Genomic DNA, 22,167 nt, shown 5'->3' on the forward strand with positions numbered 1-22,167 from the left:
CTAAAACTACAAGCTAGTCTCCAAGTATTATCTCACAGCAGGTTAGGCAGCATCCAAGGAACAGGAAATTCGACGTTTCGTTTCCTGATGAAGGGCTCTGGCCCGAAACGTCGAATTTCCTGTTCCTTGGATGCTGCCTAACCTGCTGTGCTTTAACCAGCAACATATTTTCAGCTCTGATCTCCAGCATCTGCAGACCTCACTTTTTACTCCAAGTATTATCTCACCAAGGCTTTAAATAATTATAATGAAACATCTTTACTATTGCACTCAAATCCTCTCAAAACAAAGGCTAACATTCCACTTGCCTTCTGAATTGCTTGCCTATACCTGCACAGTAACATTCATTGACTCATGAGCAAGAACACCATGAGATTATGATGAACACCATTGAAATAATGTTCTAATGCAGCCTTGTTTGTAGATTTTGGGATGATTGCTTCTGTAGTTCAATATTTGATCTGTATGTGTTGTTTTCCTGTAGATGCTGGTTTGAAGTTCCCCATCTACTGCAACATGTAGGAATGGCAGTTTGTTGTTGTTTTCCTTCTCCTTCATGAACTTTATGCCAGAACGGGTATTATTGATGGTCTTGAAGGTTTCCTTGAATTTGTTTCGTTTCGTGATGACAAACCCAGCAAATCACCAGACAGGCAGTCGCACCAAAATTAAACAGGAAAAAGGAAGGATACACGCTCAGTACACAAGAAAGTAAAACACCAGAAAGACTAAAGTAAGATAAAAACATTGTTATCCTACCTGCGGACAAAAGAAGCTGGACAGCCATTTTAAATCAAAGAGACTACGTTGAGAAAGTGAATGCACTACTTGCAGGTACCAACATTTACCAACAAGTGGCAATAGACCCGAACCCACAACGAGCGAACTGAATCACAGCCCTACTCAAAACAACTTCAGAAATCTGAAGAAATAAATAAGACCGAATTCCAAAAAATGTAACCAGATGGATCCAACAACACAACATGCTTCTACAGATTACCCAAAATTCACAAAACAGGAGCCCCCCTCAGATCCATAGTCTCACTACCTGGAACACCAACTTACAGACTGGCCAAGGAGCTACACCAAAGACTAAAACACTTAGTAGAAGACTCACACCACTTCATCTACACTACCCAAGAATTCCTGAAGACCATCAAAGACACCAAGATAGAAGAGGATGAAATAATGGCCTCCTTTGACATAACAGCCCTGTTCACATCCATCACCATCAACACTGACTACACTATTAGAAGACCCAAAGACACATACACCAAACACTACTAACTTCATCAGCAAGGACAGTATCGTCAAGCTAGTGGACTAATGCTTTACTATCCACTTCGCCTTCAACTACAAAACCTACAGAAAACCAACGAACCCTCTGATGTCAGGGTTCTTAACAGAGGCAGTAATGCAGAGACTCGAACAAACAGGTCTGCCAACCATCCAATCCAAATTTTGGGTCCGCTACGTGGATGACACCTTTGTTATCACTAAACGAAACAAATTCGAGGAAACCTTCAAGACCATCAATAATATCCTTACTGGTATAAAATTCATGAAAGACTGAATACAACAACAAACTGCCATTTCTAGATGTCACAGTAGAGCAAACAGCCAATGGGGGATCTTCAAACCAATGTCTATAGGAAAACAACACATACAGATCAAATATTGAACAACAGAAGCAATCATCCCAACGTCCACAAACAAAGCTGCATTAGAACATTATTTCAACTAGCCACCACACACCGCAGCGCAGAGGAACTATACAGAGCAGAGGAAAATCACCTATACAGTGTATGCAAAAAGAATGGGTACCCAGTGAACACAGTCCCCGATTTCTCAGCAACAAATCCAAACAAGCAGACAAAGCACTTCCAGACACCTAGCCACTCTCCCCTACATCAAAGACATCTCGGAAATGACTGCCAGACTACTCAGACCCCTTGGCATCATGGTAGCCCACAAACCCACCAACACACTAAAACAGCTGCTAATGAACTTGAAAGATCCTATACAGACAACAAGCAAAACTAATGTAATTTAAAAAAACCTTGCAAGAACTGTAACAAACACTACGTTGGACAAAGGGCAGAAATCTAGCCACCAGGATACATGAACATCAACTAGCCATAAAAAGACATGACCCAGTCTCACTAGAATCCTTTCTTACAGATGAGGAAGGACATCACTTCGACTGGGAAAACACATTCATGCTAGGACAAGGCAAACAGAGACATGCACGAGAATTCCTAGAAGCATAGCATTCCAACCGGAACTCTATCAACAGACACATTGACTTGGATCCCATTTACCACCCCCTGAGAAAAAGAATAGGAATTGGCATCACCATAGGCAGTGATGTCACCACAAGAAATGACATCACCAACCTAAGGAAACATAAACATATAAATAGAAAGCGGGCTACACCACCAGTGCTTCATTCAGAGGCTCACTGAAGATGTTGCCTCGTGTGGTGACTAAACGTTTGAAAATGAACCTTCCAGCTCAACGAGCAAATATAAATCCATAATCTAGTCCCATTGCCACCACTTGCCCCATATCCCTCCAAACCTTTCCTAGATGCCTTTCAAATATTGCAATTGTACCAGCCTCCACAACTTCCTCTGGCAGCTCATTCCATACACGTACCACCCTCTGTGTGAAAAAGCTGTCCCTTAGGTCTCTTTTATATCTTTCCCATCTCATCCTAAACCTATGCCTTCTAGGTCTGGACTCCCCCACCCCATGCCTGTCCATGCCCCTTCTGATTTTATAAACCTCTATAAGGTCACCCCTCAGCCTCTGATGCTCCATGGAAATCAGCCCCAGCCTATTCAGCCTCTCCCTATAGCTCAAGTCCTCCAACCCTGGTAACATCTTTGTAAGTCTTTTCTGAACCCTTTCAAGTTTTACAACATCTTCCCGATAGGAAGGAGACCGTCTTTCAGATGATGCTTTGTTGTGCAGGTATGAAAGCTCCCATGACACTGGTTCACAAAAGAACACTGGAATTCGCCTGGTGTCTTGACCAAGATTTATCCCACAGCAGAACTGGAGCAGATGATCTAGTCATTATTATATACTGGATTTTCATGGAGGCTCTTGACAATGGTTGCATCTCTACCTTTGAACTAGATGGCCTTCGTTCAAGTCCCACCAGTTCCAGAGGAGTGGAATAACATCTCTGAACAGGCCCATTTGACACAGTGATAGTGTCCCCACCTCTGGGTCAGCAGGTCTGAATTCTGAGCCCTAGCTGCTCCACAGGTGTGTCAGAACAGCTCTGATCAAATTGTTAAGAAAATATTTCCACATTAGTTTGTGCTACCTGGTTGGGTACAAATAAGCACTCGTGTTTCCAACATTACAACCATGATAGTGCTTCAGATGTATTTTGAAGTACTTCCAAACCATAGAAAACAGGAGCAGGAGTAGGCACTTGGCCCTTTCAGCCAGCTCCCCCATTCAATGTGATCATGGCTGATCATCTAACTCAGTCCCCTGTTCCTGCTTTCCCCCATATTCTTTGACCCCTTTAGCTCTAAATGATATCTAACTCCCTTATGAAAACATTCAATGTTTTGGTCTCAATTGTTTCCTGTGGCAGAGAATTCTGCATGCTCTGGGTGTCAAAACGCTTACTCATCTCAGACCTAAACGGCCAACCCCATGTGCGTAGACTGTGACCAGACCCCTGGCTTGGGACTCCCCAGTTACCGGGAACATCCTTTCTACATGTGTCCAGTCTAGTCCTGTTAGAATTTTATCAGGTTCTATGTCATTCTCCTCTCATTCTTTGAACTTCAAATAGTACAGTCCTAACCGTTCCAGTCCGTCTTCATATATCAGCCTTTGTACTCCCTCCAAAGCCAGAATATTGTACTTTAGGTAAAGCTGCACTCCAGGTATGGTCTGTCCAAGCCCTGTACAACTGCAGCAAGACATCCTCACTCCAGTACGTCACTATGAAGTACTTTATTCGCTGTAAATACACTGTGGTTATGAAAGATGCTATATAAATGTACATTCCACTGGTACTGGTCATACTCACAGCTAAGTTTCTTGAGGGTAGTGAGGATAACACGAGGAGTCGAAACAAGAGTAGGCCTACTCTGCTATACAATAAGATCTTGGTCAGCCTTAATTTCAGTTTCACTTCACCCTCCTGATCTCCAAATTCATTTAGATTCCAAAGGCCAATCACTCTCAGCCATGAATGTGTTCAGCAACTGTCCATCCACAGCTTTAGAGAGTGACTAATAGTGAATTGCTGCAGAGTATAGCACCCTGGGTCCAGCATCGTCTTTTGGGCAACAGACCCAATTTGTTTATCAAGGAACGCCTTGTCAGGTCGCAGAAAGAGAGCCAGTGCTCACATTCTTGGAGCGGGCAGGGACATTCCAGTGAAGGAAGTCATGCAAAGGAAGGAGGCATTGTTTGACACAGAGCAACCTAGGACTCCCAAAGGAGAGCTGCACAGGGCAACATGAGGAAGTAGTCAGAACGCTAAGTGTAAATGCAAAAGGCCCACCAGTAAGGTGCATCTCAGCATTGGAGGGTAGTGTCCACCAGGTTATAGTTTTCAAGCTGCCCCACCATTTATGCTGATCACTCACTCAGGCAGGGCGATGGTACTGTGGTGGTAATGTCACAGTGCTGTCATCCAGCCTAATGCTGTCAGCACATGGGCTGTTAGTAAATCTGTACTATAGAGCTAATCTCATCAATGGTGACCATGACCACTTTTATCATCAATCCTAAATACCCATCTGGTTCACTAATAACCTTCAGGGAAGGAAGTCTGTCATTCTTACCCATTAGACGGTAAGAAATAGGAGCAGAATACTGTCATTCGGCCCACTGAGTCTGCTCCACCATTCAATCATGGCTGATATGTTTCTCATCCCCATTCTCCTGCCTTCTTCCTGTAACCCTTGATCCCTTTACTAATCAGGAGCATATCTATCTCTGTCTTAAGTACACTTAATAACCTGGCCTGTGTGGCAATGAGCTCCACAGATTCATCACCCACTAGCTCCTCATCTCAATTCAAAAGGATTGGCCCTTCACTCTGACGTTGTGCCCTCAGGTCCTAGTCTCTCCTTACTATTGGAAATATCCACCTCCAAAAAGACCCCACCAACCAGGGATATATTTCCCTCCCCACCCCTTTCCACCTTCCGCAAAGACCGTTCCCTCCGTGACTACCTGCTCAGGTCCACGTTCCCCCAACAACCCACCCTCCCGTCCTGGCACTCTCCCCTGCCACCGCAGGAACTGTCAAACCTGTGCCCACACCTCCTCCCTCACCTCCATGCAAGGCCCTAAAGGAGCCTTCCACTTCCAGCAAAGTTTTACCTGCACATCCACTAAGATCATTTATTGTATCCGTTGCTCCCGATGTGGTCTCCTCTACATTGGGGAGACTGGGCGCCTCCTAGCAGAGCGCTTTAGGGAACATCTCCGGGACACCCACACCAATCAACCACACCGCACCGTTGCCCAACATTTCAACTCCCCCTCCCACTCTGCGACGACATGGAGGTCCTGGGCTTCCTTCACCGCCGCTCCCTCACCACCAGATGCCTGGAGGAAGAACGCCTCATCTTCCGCCTCGGAACACTTCAACCCCAGGGCATCAATGTCGACTTCAACAGTTTCCTCATTTCGCCTTCCCCCACCTCATCCTAGTTCCTAACTTCCAGCTCACCACTGTCCCCATGACTTGGCTGGACTTGTCCTACCTGTCTATCTCCTTTTCCACCTATCCACTTCACCCTCTCCTCCCTGACCTATCACCTTCATCCCCTCCCCCACTCACCCATTGTACTCTATGCTTCTTTCTCCCCACCCCCACCCTCCTCTAGCTTATCTCTCCACGCTTCAGGCTCACTGCCTTTATTCCTGTTGAAGGGCTTTTGCCCGAAACGTCGATTTCGCTGCACTTTGGATGCTGCCTGAACTGCTGTGCTCTTCCAGGACCACTGATCCAGATATTGGAAATATCATATTCACATCTACTGTATCCAGCCTTCTCAGTATTCTAGAAAGTTTTGGTTAGATTCCCCCCTCATTCTTCTAAACTCCATTGATGAAAGACTCACAATCCTCAACTGCTCCCCATACGACAAGCCTTTGATCCCCGGAATCATTCCTTTGAATCTCCACTGGACCCCTTCCAATGCCAGCACTTCCTCTCCTTGATACAAGGCTCAAAACTGCTCACAATATTCAAGATGCAGTCAGACCAGAGCCTTATATAGGCTCAGCAGTACATCCCTGCTCTAGGCCTCTTGAAAAGAAAGTTTACATTGTATTTGCCTTTCTAATTGCCAGTTGAGCCTGCACATTAACCTTAAGAGAATCCTGAACTAAGATTCCCAAGTCCTTTTCTGCTTCAGATATACAAAGCCTTTTCCCATTTACAAAACAGTCTGTTTCTCTATTCTTCCAACCAAAGTGCATAACCTCACACTTTCCCACATTGTATTCCATCTGCCACTTCTTTGCCCTCTCTCCTAACTTGTCCAAGTCCATCTGCAGCCTTCCCCTTCCTCAACACTACCTGTTCCTCCATCTATCTTTCTGTCACCTATAAACCTAGTAACAATGTTCTCAGCTCCTTTGTCTAGATCATTAATATGTAAAATGAATAGTTTGGTCCCAACACTGACCCCTGTAGAGCTCCACTCATCATTGGCATCCTGAAAAAGATCTCTTTATCCCTAATCTCTGCTTGCTGCCAGTCAGTCAATCCTCTTTCCGTGAGGATATCTGATCTGGCCTAACATTGGTGACTCCAGACCAAGATCAATTTGGTTGACTCTTAACCACCTTCTAAAATAACCTAATGAACCACACATCTCAAAGATATTTGGGAATGGGTGACTTCGCTGGCAGTGCCCATGAAAGAATCAGTGAAAGATTGCAATTGTCAATGCTTGGAAGGGAGCATTGTCATTTAATGTGGCTTGCAAGAGTCTGGCATATAATGTCATCACAGTGATTATGGGTTAAATGCAGCCTGCTACATATTGCTAGGTGTCACAGTCCTGTTGGCTTCTTTTTCAAAAACGAACCAGCCCCCATTGGTCAGAAGAAAGCTTTAACAGGTGACAGACACCTGTACCTCCACATTAAATGACAATACACCCTCCCAAAAATTGTAATCTTTCACTGATTCTCACTTTCATATAGAAGAAGTTTAACATTTAAAGCAAGTCAAATGGTGACCTTTTAACATATCGTTAAAAACCCATCTGGTTCACTAATGCTCTTCAGGGAAGGATCCCTCCTGTCCTTACTAGGTCTGGCCTGTTTGTTAGTCTAGATTAGAGTGGTTCTGGAAAAGCACAGCAGATCAGGCAGCATTCGAGGAGCAGGAAAGTTGACGTTTCGGGCAGGAAGGGCTTTTGTTCATTCCTGATGAAGTGCTTTCGCCCGAAACATCGGTTTTCCTGCTCCTTGGATGCTGCGTGACCTGCTGTGCTTTTCCAGAACCATTCTAATCTAGACTCTGATCTCCAGCATCTGCAGTCCTCACTTTTGCCTGGTTTGTTTGTGACTCCAGGCCTACAGAATGTGGATGACACTGAAGTAGATTTGCAACTGCCTGGAGAGCCAATCAATTCAAGGGCATTCAGGATGCACGCCAGTTTGCCAGGCATACCCACATCACACTCAAGAGTGAATCATAAGAAGCGCTTAGAGTCGTGGAATCCTACAGAGAAACAGACTCTTTGGTCCAACCAGTCTACACCAACCATGTTCCCACACTAAACTAGTCCCAACTGCTTAGCCCATATCCTTCTGAAATTTCCTATTCATGTACTTATCCAAATGTCTTTTAAATGTTATAGCTTAACCTATATCCACCACTTTCTCTGGCAATCCATTCTACACACAAAACACTCTTTGTGTAAAAAAGGTTGTCTTCATGTCCATTTGAAATCTTTCTCCTCTCACTAAAACATGCCCCCTTGTTTTGACTTCCACCATCGTAGGGAAAAAAGACTTGACATTCACTCTATCTATGCCCCTCATGATTTTAAAAGCCTCAGCAAGGTCACCCCCTCGAACTTCCACTGTAAAAAGTCCCATCTTTCCAGGCGATTTTTCTATCTCAAGCCCTCCATACCCGGCAACATCGTGGTAAATCTTTTCTGAATCCTGTCCAGTTTAATAATATCCTTCCAATAACAGGGCAGCCAAAACTGTACACAGTACTCCAGAAAAGTACAACCTCAACATAAAGTCCCAACTCCTGTACTTAAAGGGTGAACAAAAAGGCTAAAAGCCTTCTTAACCACTCTGTCGACCTGTGACAGTTTTGTTTTGTGGAGATACCAGGGCTATATTTGATTGTGTGTGGCATATGATTATTTAGCAATAGCAGGGTGTAGAAGGGGGCATTTACACAACACTGTAATACACTGCAATGGCACCACTATCACCTAAGTTCCAAGATTGAACTCCAAAGGCTAGTCTCTGTTCCGATCATGGAGAATATTGATAGCCGGGTGCAGGAATGGAGAAGGTTGTCTGGTCCAGCTCTAAAAACCTTGGTGATTAGTTTCACAAAGCAATGAGTCAGGACTTTTACTTGCACCCATGAGTCTACAGGTCAGTGGCTGTACAGAACACACACTATGGGAAATCTTGGACCAGAGACCACAATCACAGAGTAAAGAGTTGAGATGATGTTGGTGCTGGGGGGAGTTTCTTCTCTCAGATGGTAATGAATCTGTGGGAGAGAGAGAGCTATTGAGGCTGTGTTATTAAGTATATTCAAGGCTGAGATAGATTGTTAAGCAGTAAGGGTTCTGGGGAAAAGGCAGAAAATTGGAGTTGAGGGTTGAGATTCAGAAAGTGTGGTGCTGGAAAAGCACAGCAGGTCAGGTAGCATCCTTCATTCCCCTCACCACCACCGCCCACCCCCCCCCACCCCATTCCTGATGAAGGTTTATGTCTGAAACGTCAACTCTCCTGCTCCTCGGATGCTGCCTGACCTGCTGTGCTTTTCCAGCACCACACTTACTGACTCTGACTCTCCAGTTTCTGCTGTCCTCACTTTCTCCTCCTTGGAGTTGAGCAATTTCAGACAAGTCATGGTTTCATTGAGGAATGGAGCAAATCCATTGGGGTGAATGGTCTACTTCTGTTCCTCACTCTTACGCACTGTTCTCAAAATGTAGCAGGAGCCGACACCAGGTGATGCCACCATTTTCCTGAGAAAGGGAGTTGGGCCAGGCTGACCGAGAACTAGCACAAAAGGTGTAGCTTAGGGCAAATCCAACGATACCATATGGAAAGGGTCAAATCAATCCTAATGTTTTCTCTTTTATTGGACAAAACAGATAGACGTGACAATATTGAATTTATGTAACATCTTTAACCTAATAACACCTAAGGCTTTTCACAGAAGCATTGTATAGCAGCATTTCTTAATCTACAGCAGATGGCCTGTTAATCAAAGCAGTCCAGTAAGGTTTGTTTTAGTTGTATGACAGCTACATCCATCACAGAGGCCTACAACACAGAAAAGGCCCTTTGGCCCATCGAGGCAATGCTGGTCAAAACAACCACTTAACTATTCTTTTAAGTTTAAAGAGTAGGGGATTTTAAAATGTACTGATTATGACAGTGTACAGACCTAATCCACCCTTCAAGTGTATCTGTGTCTGCTTCATCAACCACCCAATTCTCACACATGTACAAACATTCTGCTTTATTTAGCACATCAGAAACACACACCAAGACCCCCATTGTCCCACATACCCGTGTTCACTGAGCGGCCTTGACTCTCAGTTAAGTGATACTTCATTTCTAAAGTTCTATTTTCAATCCATCCATGACCTTGACTCCATCCTACCTCTCTCACCTCCTCTTGTCCTGTAACACCCTGAGATTGTATCACTTTAAATACTGTGCTTAGTGGCTATGCCATCAGCAGCCAAGGCCTTAAACTTGGGAATTCCCTTCCTAAGACTGTCTGACCTCGCCTTCATTCCTAACTGTTAGACCAGATTTTTTGTTTTCTGTCCTTGTATCTCCTCTCACAGTTGGGCCATGCATTTTATCTAATAAAACTCCTGTGAAGTAATTTGATCCCTTTTACAACATTGAAGATGCAAAAAGAACCCAAGTTGTTGTTGTTTAGAAAGTAAATCCAAAGTCTACTCATCCGGACCTTCCTTTTGAAATGATACATGTAAACAGCAGCGGCTTTTGTAACAGAAGTAGCATTATCTCAACCTAATCGTCTGAACTCACGCAAACAAAGGTTTCTTGGTGTGACTCATTGTTGGTGTGCTGGGTGACTGGTGGCCCTGTTGTTTGCCTGAATATAATTTGGGTGAATAATTAAATCTTTGGTTCATTGGGATTCTCACAACCAAATCAAGCTTTGTCATGGATTCCTAATTGTTTTCAGCCGTTATCTCAGTACTCTGTGCGTAAAGAACTCTTCCATCATGAACTTTGGTAGCTTGTTCATGTATGCAGCCTGGGTCATCTTGGTGGTCTGAACTTCAATACTTCAGTGTATCCTGAAATACACTGGAAAAAAAAACAAATATGTCCCAATGATTGCAATAATTCAACCTTAACAACGGTGATTATACACGCTATTTGATTTAGGATTATTTTCCGCAACAGTTTTTGTTTTTCTTATTTTACTTGTGCTTCCTTTGGAATTGAATCAGTTGTCAGCCTGTATAGAAGCACCGAAAAAGGGGTAGAAATAGGCCATTCGGCCCTTCGATCCTGCTTCACCATTCAATATGATCATGGCTGATCATCCGACTCGGCACCCTGTTCCTGCTTTGCCCCCTTTTCCTTGTTTTCTTTTAGCCCCAAGAATTATACCTAATTCCTCCTTGAAAACATGCAATGTTTTGGCCTCAGGCAGGGAATGTAATAGACTCACTAAATAAATCCCCCCCATATCTTTAGACTGTGACCCCTGAGACCTCTTGTGGCATGATGGGTAGTGTCCCTATCTATAGACTGGGAGGCGAGGGTTCAAGTCCTACCTGCTCCAGAGGTGTGAAGTAAAATTTCTGAACAGTTTGATTAGGAAAATGGACAGTGATTCCGGACTCCCTGGCTATGAGGAACGTCTTCTTTGAATACTTCAGGAATTATTTAGGATTCTATGAGGCTCCCCCCACCCCACCTCCATTCTTCAGTCCCACATACTGACTTCACTCTGTACCACTTTGACAATGAGAAATAAAATTTTCTCCACCAGCTCTGCATGTTTCGAAGTTCTAAGTGCACAGAGGACTTGACAAACACAGAGTTCCTGCCGATCTTTAGTCTGATACCAGCCTAGCCTTCGGACCGGAGAAAGGCGGGACATTGTGGCTGCTGGGAATCGGAAGTAAAAGTGGGAAAATGCCAGCAATGCCCAGCAGGGCAGGCTGCACCCGATGGGAGAATCACAGACTTAACAACCAGGTTTTCTTGTCCTTGAGATGAGGAGCAGGGGTCAGCTTGGCCCATTGGCCCTGAGAGAAAGTGCCAGGAAAGAGAGGGATATTAATATTTGGTGGGGGGAGGGGGAATTTGCAGGAATGATCATCCCAGTTACAATGAAAAAGAAAGATTTACCAGGTACCCCTAATCTCCCACACTGGCCTCCATGACCCAGCCATGACACTTTATGCCCCAAACAACTCCTGTGGACCCTCCTGTCCTCCAAGCCAAGACTGTGACACACTCACACGCACACATTCTCTTCTCTCATGCACAACACACACGCACACACTCTCTCTCTCTCTCTTGCATGCACACACTCTCTCTCTCTCTCTCACTCTCTCTCTCTCTCTCTCACACTCTCACACCCACACAGACACACACACACACACTCTCTCTCTCAGTCACAACCACTCACACACTCCCTCAGTCTCTCACACACTCTGTCACTTTCTCTCTCCCTCACTCACACACACACTCTCAGTCACACACACTCTCGCACACACACACTCTCTCTCTCACACACACACACACAGTCTCTCTCTCTCTCTCTCACACACACACACACCCTCTCACTCACACGCACACTCTCTCTCTCTCTCTCTCTCTCTCTCTCTCGGTCACACATACTCACTCACACACTCCCACACACGCACACACGCAGACACACTCCCTCACACACACACACACTCTGTCTCTCTCTCTCTCTCTCTCACACACACACACCCTCTCACTCACACGCACACACTCTCTCTCACACACTCACTCACACGCACACACTCTCTCTCACACACACACCTACACGCACATATCCTCTCTCACTCACACTCTTAGTCACACACACACACACACACACACACACACTCTCTCTCTCACACACTCACTCACACACCTACACACATATCCTCTCTCACTCACTCACACTCTTAGTCACACACACGCTCACACACACACACTGTCTCTCTCTCTCACACACCCTCTCACTCACATGCACACACTGTCTCTCATGCACACACTCTATCTCTCAGTCACACATACTCATACACCCACACACAAACCCACTCTCACACTCCCACACATGTACACACGCAGACACACTCCCTCACACACACACACCACTCTGTCTCTCTCTCTCTCACACGCACACTCTCACTCACACACACCCTCTCACTCACACGCACACTCTCTCACACATACTCATACATACACACACACACACACACACACACACACACACACACACACACACACACACACACACACACACCACCCTTCCTGTTTGTGGAAGACGGAGGAGACTGAGTGACAAAGAAATTCTTGAGAGGGAGGGAGAGAAGAATTAGCAGATGTGCCGTGTCTCAGCCGTGTTGGCTGAGACTAAAACAAGGAGGAAGACATGCCATAAGAAGAAGAAAACAAAGTGAGGATTCAGTCTCGAGGAACACCATCTTTGCAGTGGACAGTTTCAACTCTTCCAACAATCACAGAATCAATAGAAACAGGCCATTGAGCCCATCAAGTCCACATTGACCCTCTGAAGAGCATCCTACCCAAATCCACAGCCCCTACCCTGTAAATCTGCATTTCCTGTGGCCAATCCACCTAACCTGCACACCTTTGGACTGTAGGAGGAAACCAGAGCACATAGAGGAAACTCATGCAGACACGGGGAGAATGTGCAAACTCCACGCAGTCACTTAGGGGTGAAATTGAACCCAGATCCCTGGAACCGTGAGATCAAAAAGTGTGGCACTGAAAAAGGGCATCATCAGAAAGGCTCATGCCTAAAACGTCGACTCTCCTGCTCCTTGGATGCTGCCTGACCTGCTGTGCTTTTCCAGCACCACATTGTTAAACTCTGACTCGCCAGCACCTGCAGTCCTCACTTTCTCCTGGGGCTGTAAGGCAGCAGTGCTAACCACTGATCCACTCTGCCACCAGTCACAAAAAGTTAACTCGTCCCATCTCCATCCCCATTATTTTGCTTTCTTTGCATGGTTTCGTCTCTCTCTATTGTTCTCTTTCAGCCAGCAGCACTTACTCTAGACTCTGCGCTTGCTTTTTTTTTGTTACTTTGCTTACCCAATCTCCACAACTTTTGGTTTGGTGGGATGGTGTTGCCAGCAGGTTAACATTTTCTATGAATTTGCACTTCGGAGAGATAACTAAAACCTGGGGATCATTCCTCTGCTTTCTGTTGAATAAGTGCCATGAGATCTAAGAACCACCCAAAAATAGGCAGGTGAGACTTTGATGTAATGTCCTATCAAATAAGTATTTCCTGCATCCTAACCTCTCTCAGGGTGAGGAGTGGAATTTGAACCCGGAAGTTTGTCATTGTGGAGGCAAGTATGCCACTTAGATTTCATAAATTAAGATCCTCTCTATAAAGTGTTTAATAAGAAGGGAGTATATGGCGATTTTTTACTGTAATTTAGTTGTAATCATGAACAAATTGTCTTATCTATAAATTAAGATGTTTACCGCATTGCAGACCCCATTTCATAGCATCCAAGCCCATTGAGTCCCCAATGCCTTCCCAGTCAATCCCTGCTTTTTTTTCACCCATCCACCAAGCCTGCACACTGTAAGCAATTTAGCATGGCCAATCCACATAACCTGCACAGCTTTGGACTGTGGGAGGAAACCAAAGCACCCAGAGGGAATGCATACAGACAGTCACCCAAGGCTGGGACTGAACCCAGGTGCCTGGGGCTCTGAGGTAACAGTGCTAGCCATTGAGCCACTTGTCAGACATTTGTGTGAAATGTGGGAATGATGAATTGCCTGCACTTGAAAAGCAGTAACTTATTCATGAACAGAATTGCCATTTCTTATATTTAACTGAATTTTGCAAATTGCCAGTCACTTAAGGGTTTTTGAATGGTAAATGAAAAAGAAGAGCTAAGGGCTGATTAATTAAATGGCATGAATTAAACAAATGTATTCCATTTATCCACATCATTCCACATGCATCTGTTGTACTTATGATTTCTGTGTTGTGTAAATTTAGAATCCGTGCTTGACTGCAAATTGTCGTGGTTCTTCTAATGGAAGAGAAGTTAGTTATTCGTTTGCTCTGTATGTTGTACACACTCCAGAGAAAACAGCCCCAGCCTGTTCAGCCTCTCCCTATAGTTCAAACCCTCCAATCCTGGCAACATTCTTGTAAATCTTTTCTGAACCCTTTCAAGTTTCACAACATCTTTCCGATAGGAAGGAGACCAGAATTGCATGCAATATTCCATCAGTGGCCTAACCAATGTCCTGTACAGCCGCAACATGACCTCCCAACTCCTGTACTCAATACTCTGACCAATAAAGGAAAACATACCAAATGCCTTCTTCACTATCCTATCTACCTGTGACTCCAAGGTCTCTGTTCAGCAACACTCCCTAGGACCTGACCATTAAGTATATAAATCCTGCTCTGATTTGCCTTCCCAAAATGCAACACCTTGCATTTGTCTAAATCAAACGCCATCTGCCATTCCTTAGCACATTGGCCCATCTGATCAAGATCCCATTGTAATCTGAGGTAATCTTCTTCGCTGTCCACTACTCCTCAAATTTTGGTGTCATCTGCAAACTTACTAACGATACCTTTTATGCTCACATCCAAATCATTTATATAAATGATGAAAAGTAGTGGACCTAGCACTGATTCTTGTGGCAAACCACTAGTCACAGGCCTCCAGTCTGAAAAACAACCCTCCACCACCAACCTCTGTCTTCTATCTTTGAGCCAGTTCTGTATCCAAATGGCTAGTTCTTCTGGTTGTCCATGAGTCTAATCCTAATAAACAGTGTCCCATGGTGAACCTTGTTGAACGCCTTACTGAAGTCCATATAGATCACATCTACTGCTCTGCCCTCATCACTCCTCATTGGTACTTCTTCAAAAAACTCATTCAAGTCTGTGAAACATGATTTCCCATGCACAGAGCCATGTTGACTATCCCTAATCAATCCTTGCCTTTCCAAATACATGTACATCTTGTTCATCAGGATTCCCTTCAACAACTTACCCACCACCAACGTCAGGCTCACTGGTCTATAGTTCCCTGGCTTGTCCTTACCACCTTTCTTATACAGTGGCACCACATTAGCCAACCTCTAGACTTCTGGCACCTCACCTGTGACTATCGATTATAAAAATATCCCAGCAAGACGCTCAAAAACTACTTCCCTAGCTTCCCACAGCATTTGAGGGTACACCTTATCAGGTCCTGGGGATGTATCTACTTTTATGCATGTCAAGACATAAGCTTGGACTTTTCTTTTGGAAAGAAGGAGAAAGAGAGGTGACCTGATCGAGGTGTCCAAGATAATGACAGGCATAGATAGAGTTGATAGCCAGAGACTTTTCCCCAAGACAGGATTGACTGTTCATACCTTTAAGGTGTTCGGAGGAAGGTATAGAGGATACTCAGAGGTAGTACACAGAGAGTTGTGAGTGCATGAAATGCATTACCAGCAGTGATCGTGGAAGCAGTCATTAGGGACATTTAAGCGACTGCTGGACATGTACATGGACAGCAGTGAATTGAGGGGTGTGTAGGTTAGGTAATTTATTTTAGATTAGGATTAATCTTTGGCACAACATTGTAGGCCGAAGGGTCTGTTCTGTGCTGTACTTTCCTATGTTCTATGTTCTAAATTGGAACTGTCTTCCCTGGAGAGACCTGATGGAGCTTTTCACAATGGAGAGTCGACTAGTTAGAGTAGATAAGGAGGAGCTGTTCCTGCTCACATAAGGAGAAAGAATGAGAGGGCAGAGATTTAAAGTGATGTGCAAACAATACAAGGTCATCGTTAAAAAAAAACTTCTTCACAGAGCAAATAGGGTCTGGAAATGTGGTACAGGAAGGTTCAACTGAGGCATTCTAGAAAGGCATTATATGATTACTTGGATAGAAGTGGTGAGCAGGGCCATGGGGGAAAGGCAGATTTACACCAGGTAATGAAATCAGCACAGGGACAATGGACTGAATAGCCTCTTTCTGCTCTGTGGTTGTGTTGCAATGGGTGCATTTGTCCAAACGTAATTTGCCAATATGCACACTGGGGATAAAATCATCTCAATAAATCAGCAGCAATAATAAATATTTACATCTGTACAATTATCTGAACAAAGTAAAGCACCCAAGTATTCTTTAAAGGAACACCATCAAAGAAAGTTGGATACTGATTCAGATCAGGAGGACTGACACAATGGAGAGGAGGATTTTAAGGAGCTGTTAAAACAGACTAGCTGAGAGCCGTAGAGAGGTAATTCCAGAACTTGGGATCACAGCTGCCCATACTAAATCCACCTAAAGCTTCCAGTTTACAACCAGCTCCCATTAAAGTAGGCCAGACAGCAGGTAAGAACTGTCAAGCTCATCAACTGTTCACCCTGACAACAAGCGGAGGCTGTCAGAGGGTGGATGATCCAATAGCTGAGGAGAAACATTGGATGTTCCTTGACAATCCCTTCTGTGACAATTGAAAGATATAAACTACAAGAAGTTTCATCAATGAAGGAAGGTCCTTGATGGTTCCAACCCTTTTGTCCTCAGGTTTTTAGCTACAGTATTAGCAACAAAAGTCAAGAACACAGCAGCAATTAAAAATAGAACTGGCTCAAAGATAGAAATCAGAGGTTGGTGGTGGAGGGTTGTTTTTCAGACTGGAGGCCTGTGACCAGTGGAGTGCCACAGCATCGGTGCTGGATCCACTACTTTTTGTCATTTATATAAATGATTTGGATGTGAGCATAAGAGGTACAGTTAGTAAGTTTGCAGATGACACCAAAATTGGAGGAGTAGTGGACAGTGAAGAAGGTTACCTCAGATTACAATGGGATCTTGATCAGATGAGCCAATGAGTTGAGAAGTGGCAGATGGGGTTTAATTTAAATAAATGTGAGGTGCTGCATTTTGGGAAAGCAAATACGAGCAGGACTTATACACTTAATGGTAAAATTCTAGGGAGTGTTTTTGAACAAAGAGACCTTGGAGTGTAGGTTCATAGCTCCTTGAAAATGGAGTCGCAGGTAGGTAGGATAGTGAAGAAGGCATTTGGAAAACTTTCTTTTATGGATCAGAGTATTGAGTACAGGAGTTGGGATGTCACGTTATGGCTGTACAGGACATTGGTTAGGCCACTTTTGGAATATTGCATGCAATTCTGGTCTCCTTCCTATTGGAAAGATGTGAAACTTGAAATGTTTCAGAAAAGATTTACAAGAATATTGCTGAGGTTGGAGGATTTAAGTTATAGGGAGAGGTTGAATAGGCTGGGATGTTTTCCCTGGAGCACGGAGGCTGAGGGGTGACCTTATAGAGGTCTATAAAATCATGAGGGGCATAGATAGGATAAATAGATAATGTCTTTCCCTGGAGTGAGAAAGTCCAGAACTAGAGGGCATCGATTTAGGGTGAGATGGGAAAGATATAAAAAAATGACCTAAGGGGCAACATTTTCAAACCGAGGGTGGTGCCGCCAGAGGAAGTGTTGGAGGCCGGTACAATTGCAAGTTTTAAAAGGCATTTGGATGGGTATATGAATAGGAAGGGTTTGGAGGGATATGGGCCGGGTGCTGGCAGGTGAGGCTCGATTGGGTTGGGATATCTGGTTGGCACAGACGAGTTGGATCAAAGGGTCTGTTACCGTGCTGTACGTCTCTATGAATCTATGACTCTGGTCAACCTCTCTTTGTAAGGCAAGCCCACCAGTCCAGGCAGCATCCCTCAATCTATCCTCATAACTGAAGTTTCTCACTCCTGAAACCATTTTTGTTTCTTACTTCTGCTTTGTCTCCAATACATTCAAATCTTTCCTATAATTTGACACCTTCGAGGAGAAAGTGAGGTCTGCAGATGCTGGAGATCAAAGCTGAAAATGTGTTGCTGGAAAAGCGCAGCAGGTCAGGCATCATCCAAGGAACAGGAAATGCGACATTTCGGGCATAAGCCCTTCTTCAGCTTATGCCCGAAACGTCGCATTTCCTGTTCCTTGGATGCTGCCTGACCTGCTGCGCTTTTCCAGCAAGACATTTTCAGCTATAATTTGGCACCCACAACTGTTTGCATTACACAGCTAAGGTCTAAAAAGTGTCATGTACAAGTTCACCCTCCCCGTACTGCATGCAGTGAAGACTGCTTTGGGATACTTTTACAACTGCGTTCATTGATGGTCCTCACATCAGCAATTACTAATTGTCAAAGTGTCCATATTTGAACACTTTTTTACAGCATTTTTAAATAGAAATGGGAGATTGGCTGCTTAGAAATGTGGAATTTAAACTTATCTGTGGTTCACTGCTGTGCAAGTTTGTATTTTTATACCGACAAACCTATTACCAAGGCCAATTATTACTTTAGTTAAAAATCACACAACACCAGGTTACAGTTCAACAGGTTTATTTGGAAGCACTAGCTTTCAGAGCACTGCTCTTTCATTGGGTGTTTGAGCCATACCACCTGATGAAGGAGCGATGCTCCGAAAGCTAGTGCTTCCAAGTAAACCTGCTGGACTATAACCTGGTGTTGTGTGATTTTTAACTTTGTACACCCCAGTCCAACTCCGGCATCTCCAAATCAATTAAGTCTTTGTCATTGCACATCCAGAGCACTTTTGCACTAAAATTAATTCATGCAAATTAATGTTAAAATTATTAATTTAAAATCTTGTTTTGGTTGTGGTTCTTTAGAGGTAATCATTAACTGATTTTTCTATTGGAATTGTGTTAATCTAAACAAATTAAAATTAATGTATGTAACAAGATAAGAATTCATAATATAAATGGTGCAGTATTAATTTTCTCAAGTGTTCAATAAATTTGGGATGTAATAATTCATTCATGGCCAGCTTGCAAGCTTAATGGGAGCACTGCACAAGGAATGGATTGTACAATTGCCCTCAGACCTGATCAGTCTTATTTTATATGGATTCACATTTGTTCTTTGCTTGACTGGAATACTGTATGTAGTTCTGGTCTCCTTATTTAAGGAAGGATGTTTTTCCATTGGAAGGGGTAGGATGAAGGTTTGCTAACCCAGTCTCTGGGCTGAGGGGTTGGGCTATTTTGAGAGGCTGAGTAAATTTGGCCATTATCCTCTGGAGTTTGGTTACCTCATAGAAATAAACCAGATTCTGAAGGGACACACTGAGAGATTATTCATTGGAATCTGTAATATGGGCTCAGAATCTCAGGAAAAGGTACCAATCATTTAGGAGTGAGATGAGGAATAATTGCTTCACTCAAAGGGTTGTGAATCTGTGGAAGTCTCTGGCTCACAAAATTGAGTAATGTACTGCCTACACGACTTACAATGTGTCAGTGTCTGATGAATTCTCGTCTACCTCAGCACCTTTTTCTGGGATAGGCCACTCCAATGTTGGCTCAGTAAGCAATCATTGACCTGAGGCTCCTGAGATTGTTGCTTAACCTGATCTACCACACCGTCAAGCACTGCTGCTGATGATGGCTAATCTTTGTTCCAGGAACACAGTGTCACTCAGAAATCACATTGCTTGCAAGTGGATAAAATGGTGGCACAACACGACAAGGAAAAGTTAACCCAAGAGAAGAGTTTAGAAAAAGCAATCAAAAAGAAGGGGTAAGTGCCTCCTGATTTTTCAGTAACTGCAATGCATTGTCCAGTAGATCCCAAAAGGAAGCACTTTAATATTGGGAGGGGATTATGAAGCGATGAACTCTAAGAACAGGAAAGCAAATATTCCCTGAGTTTAAGTTGTTTCTGAGATGTACATTTATTTTGACTTTTGGATGGCAAAACATCTAATAAGGAGGAAAATTAGTGCATGCAGAGCCTAGACCAGCATTCGTAACCAGTCTTCAGTCTATTCAGCCCTGTTTTATTGTACTCCTTTCGTGGGATATGAGCAAGACTTGCATTTGTCACCCATCCTTAATTGCCCTTGAATTTAGTGGCTTGCTGGAGGTCAGTTAAGAGTCAACCACATTGCCATTGGCTGAAGTTACTAATAAACCAGACCAAGTTAGGAAGAATGATTTGCTGTCCACAAGAATATTAGAGAGCCAGGTTGATGAACATGGTTATGGTGACCATTACTAGGAATAGCTTAAGAATCCATATTTTATTCCCTGATTTTAAATTAAACAAAGCTAGTGTTTGGGGAGTGAGGCCAGTGGTCTGTAGAGTGGTAGTGAGGAGACAAAATCTCAGCTTCACATGTGGGCACTTAAATAGCAGCAAAGAGGGGCTCCATCAGCAAGGAGAAAGAGGCTGTAAGAAGGGGGAGGAGGATCTGAAAGGGTGAAGAGTGAGGTCATGCATGTGCTGAAAGGAGTGCCATATGAACTAGTAGTGATATGTGATCAGACTTCTCTTATTCATGACAATATTGCCGCAGCGTTCAGCACTCGAAAGACACTTGTGATGTTCATTTCAAAGCAGTTACTTCCTGCAGCATTCCCTTGACCATTTCAGTGTGATTACTGATCGGACATGACACACCTCTGGGGTGGGAAGGACTTTAACCTTCCAACCCAGATGGCGAGACACGACCACTATGTCACAAGACCTCTATGCTTGTTAGGTGTTGCAATTTGTTTTTAAGTTTGCTAGTTCTGTCGATTGTTAATCGACAATGATTACATGATCACCATTAGATTAGCTGAATGTAACCATTTTCAATTGTCGTAAAAACTGATCTGGTTCATGAATGTCCTGTAGAGAAGGAAGTCTGCGCAAGGTGAGTACATTATGTGTTTTTCCCTTTGAAGAATACCTAAGGACAGGTGTTAAAACAAAAGGAATCTGAGCAAAGGAACTTAAGGCAGTTAACAAGACCAAAAGCAAAATTAACTGCTCAGTTATGGACATTAATGCTACCGGTGATTTCCATGACTCAACATTCAACTATCAGCTCTTTGTGAACAATCCAGACATTAATCTGCCTGTGTTTTTTTAAAAATTTCTTCATTTTCGACTCTTATTTCTAATCTGTCTAGATGTGTGCAGTGTTAATAATTCTCACATTTAGTAATGAACAAACTCACACTGTGTTAACTCAAGAAAGCCTGTTTAAATCAACTCTTTTTAAGACGTGGATTACATTTGGCTCTGGGAGGAAGAGCTTCATAAGGCAGGGGGTTCCATTTTTAAATTAACCTTGTTCCGACCTACTGCGGGAGTAGGTGAATACAGAAGGGATCTAATTCATCCCTGTTTGGACTTTCCCACCTGGAACCATCACACATAGGGGGGTTTCGCCTGGGGGCCTGGCCATAACACTTTGCAACCTGCCCAGACTTACATATTTGCTTTCACTCCTGCATTAATGCTGCATAGGGAGGAGGGGGTTTGGAGGTTTCAGTTGATGAGTGGGATGGGGGTTATTGTGGGAGTGAAGGGGTTGAACGTGGGAGAGTAATTATTGAAAAGTCACGGTTTCACCAAAAGAAAAGACACACGTTTTGGGTCAAAGACGGTTTTTTTATTACCAGAGCTGTCCATGAGACTGCACTAAACTACGAGAAAACACAAGTGAGAAATCAGTCCGAGCTCCTCAGCCACCTCTGAACTCGTGACCCTAAAATATCTCCTGACCCCATGGAGGTTGTGGGAGGAGCAGGATGGGTTTCACAAGCCCCCAGTTTAGGAAGTTCTGCTCCAGGCAGAAATCTTATACCCTGAAAAGATCAAG

The 22,167-nt window shown here is 43.8% G+C and overlaps 1 protein-coding gene across 10 annotated transcripts in view; it reads left to right on the forward strand.

The window, feature by feature from the left end:
• LOC132819886 (1-phosphatidylinositol 4,5-bisphosphate phosphodiesterase beta-4) overlaps nt 1-22,167 on the forward strand; it is a 532,815-nt gene that overhangs the window by 438,340 nt on the left and 72,308 nt on the right. For all 10 annotated transcript variants that reach the window (XM_060831826.1, XM_060831835.1, XM_060831830.1 and 7 more), the window contains one exon: nt 19,978-20,093. In XM_060831826.1, coding sequence (XP_060687809.1) covers nt 19,978-20,093 — 116 coding nt within the window. The remainder of the gene's footprint in view (nt 1-19,977; nt 20,094-22,167) is intronic.

Source organism: Hemiscyllium ocellatum, chromosome 10 (assembly GCF_020745735.1).
Source record: "Hemiscyllium ocellatum isolate sHemOce1 chromosome 10, sHemOce1.pat.X.cur, whole genome shotgun sequence".
NCBI lineage: Eukaryota > Metazoa > Chordata > Chondrichthyes > Orectolobiformes > Hemiscylliidae > Hemiscyllium > Hemiscyllium ocellatum.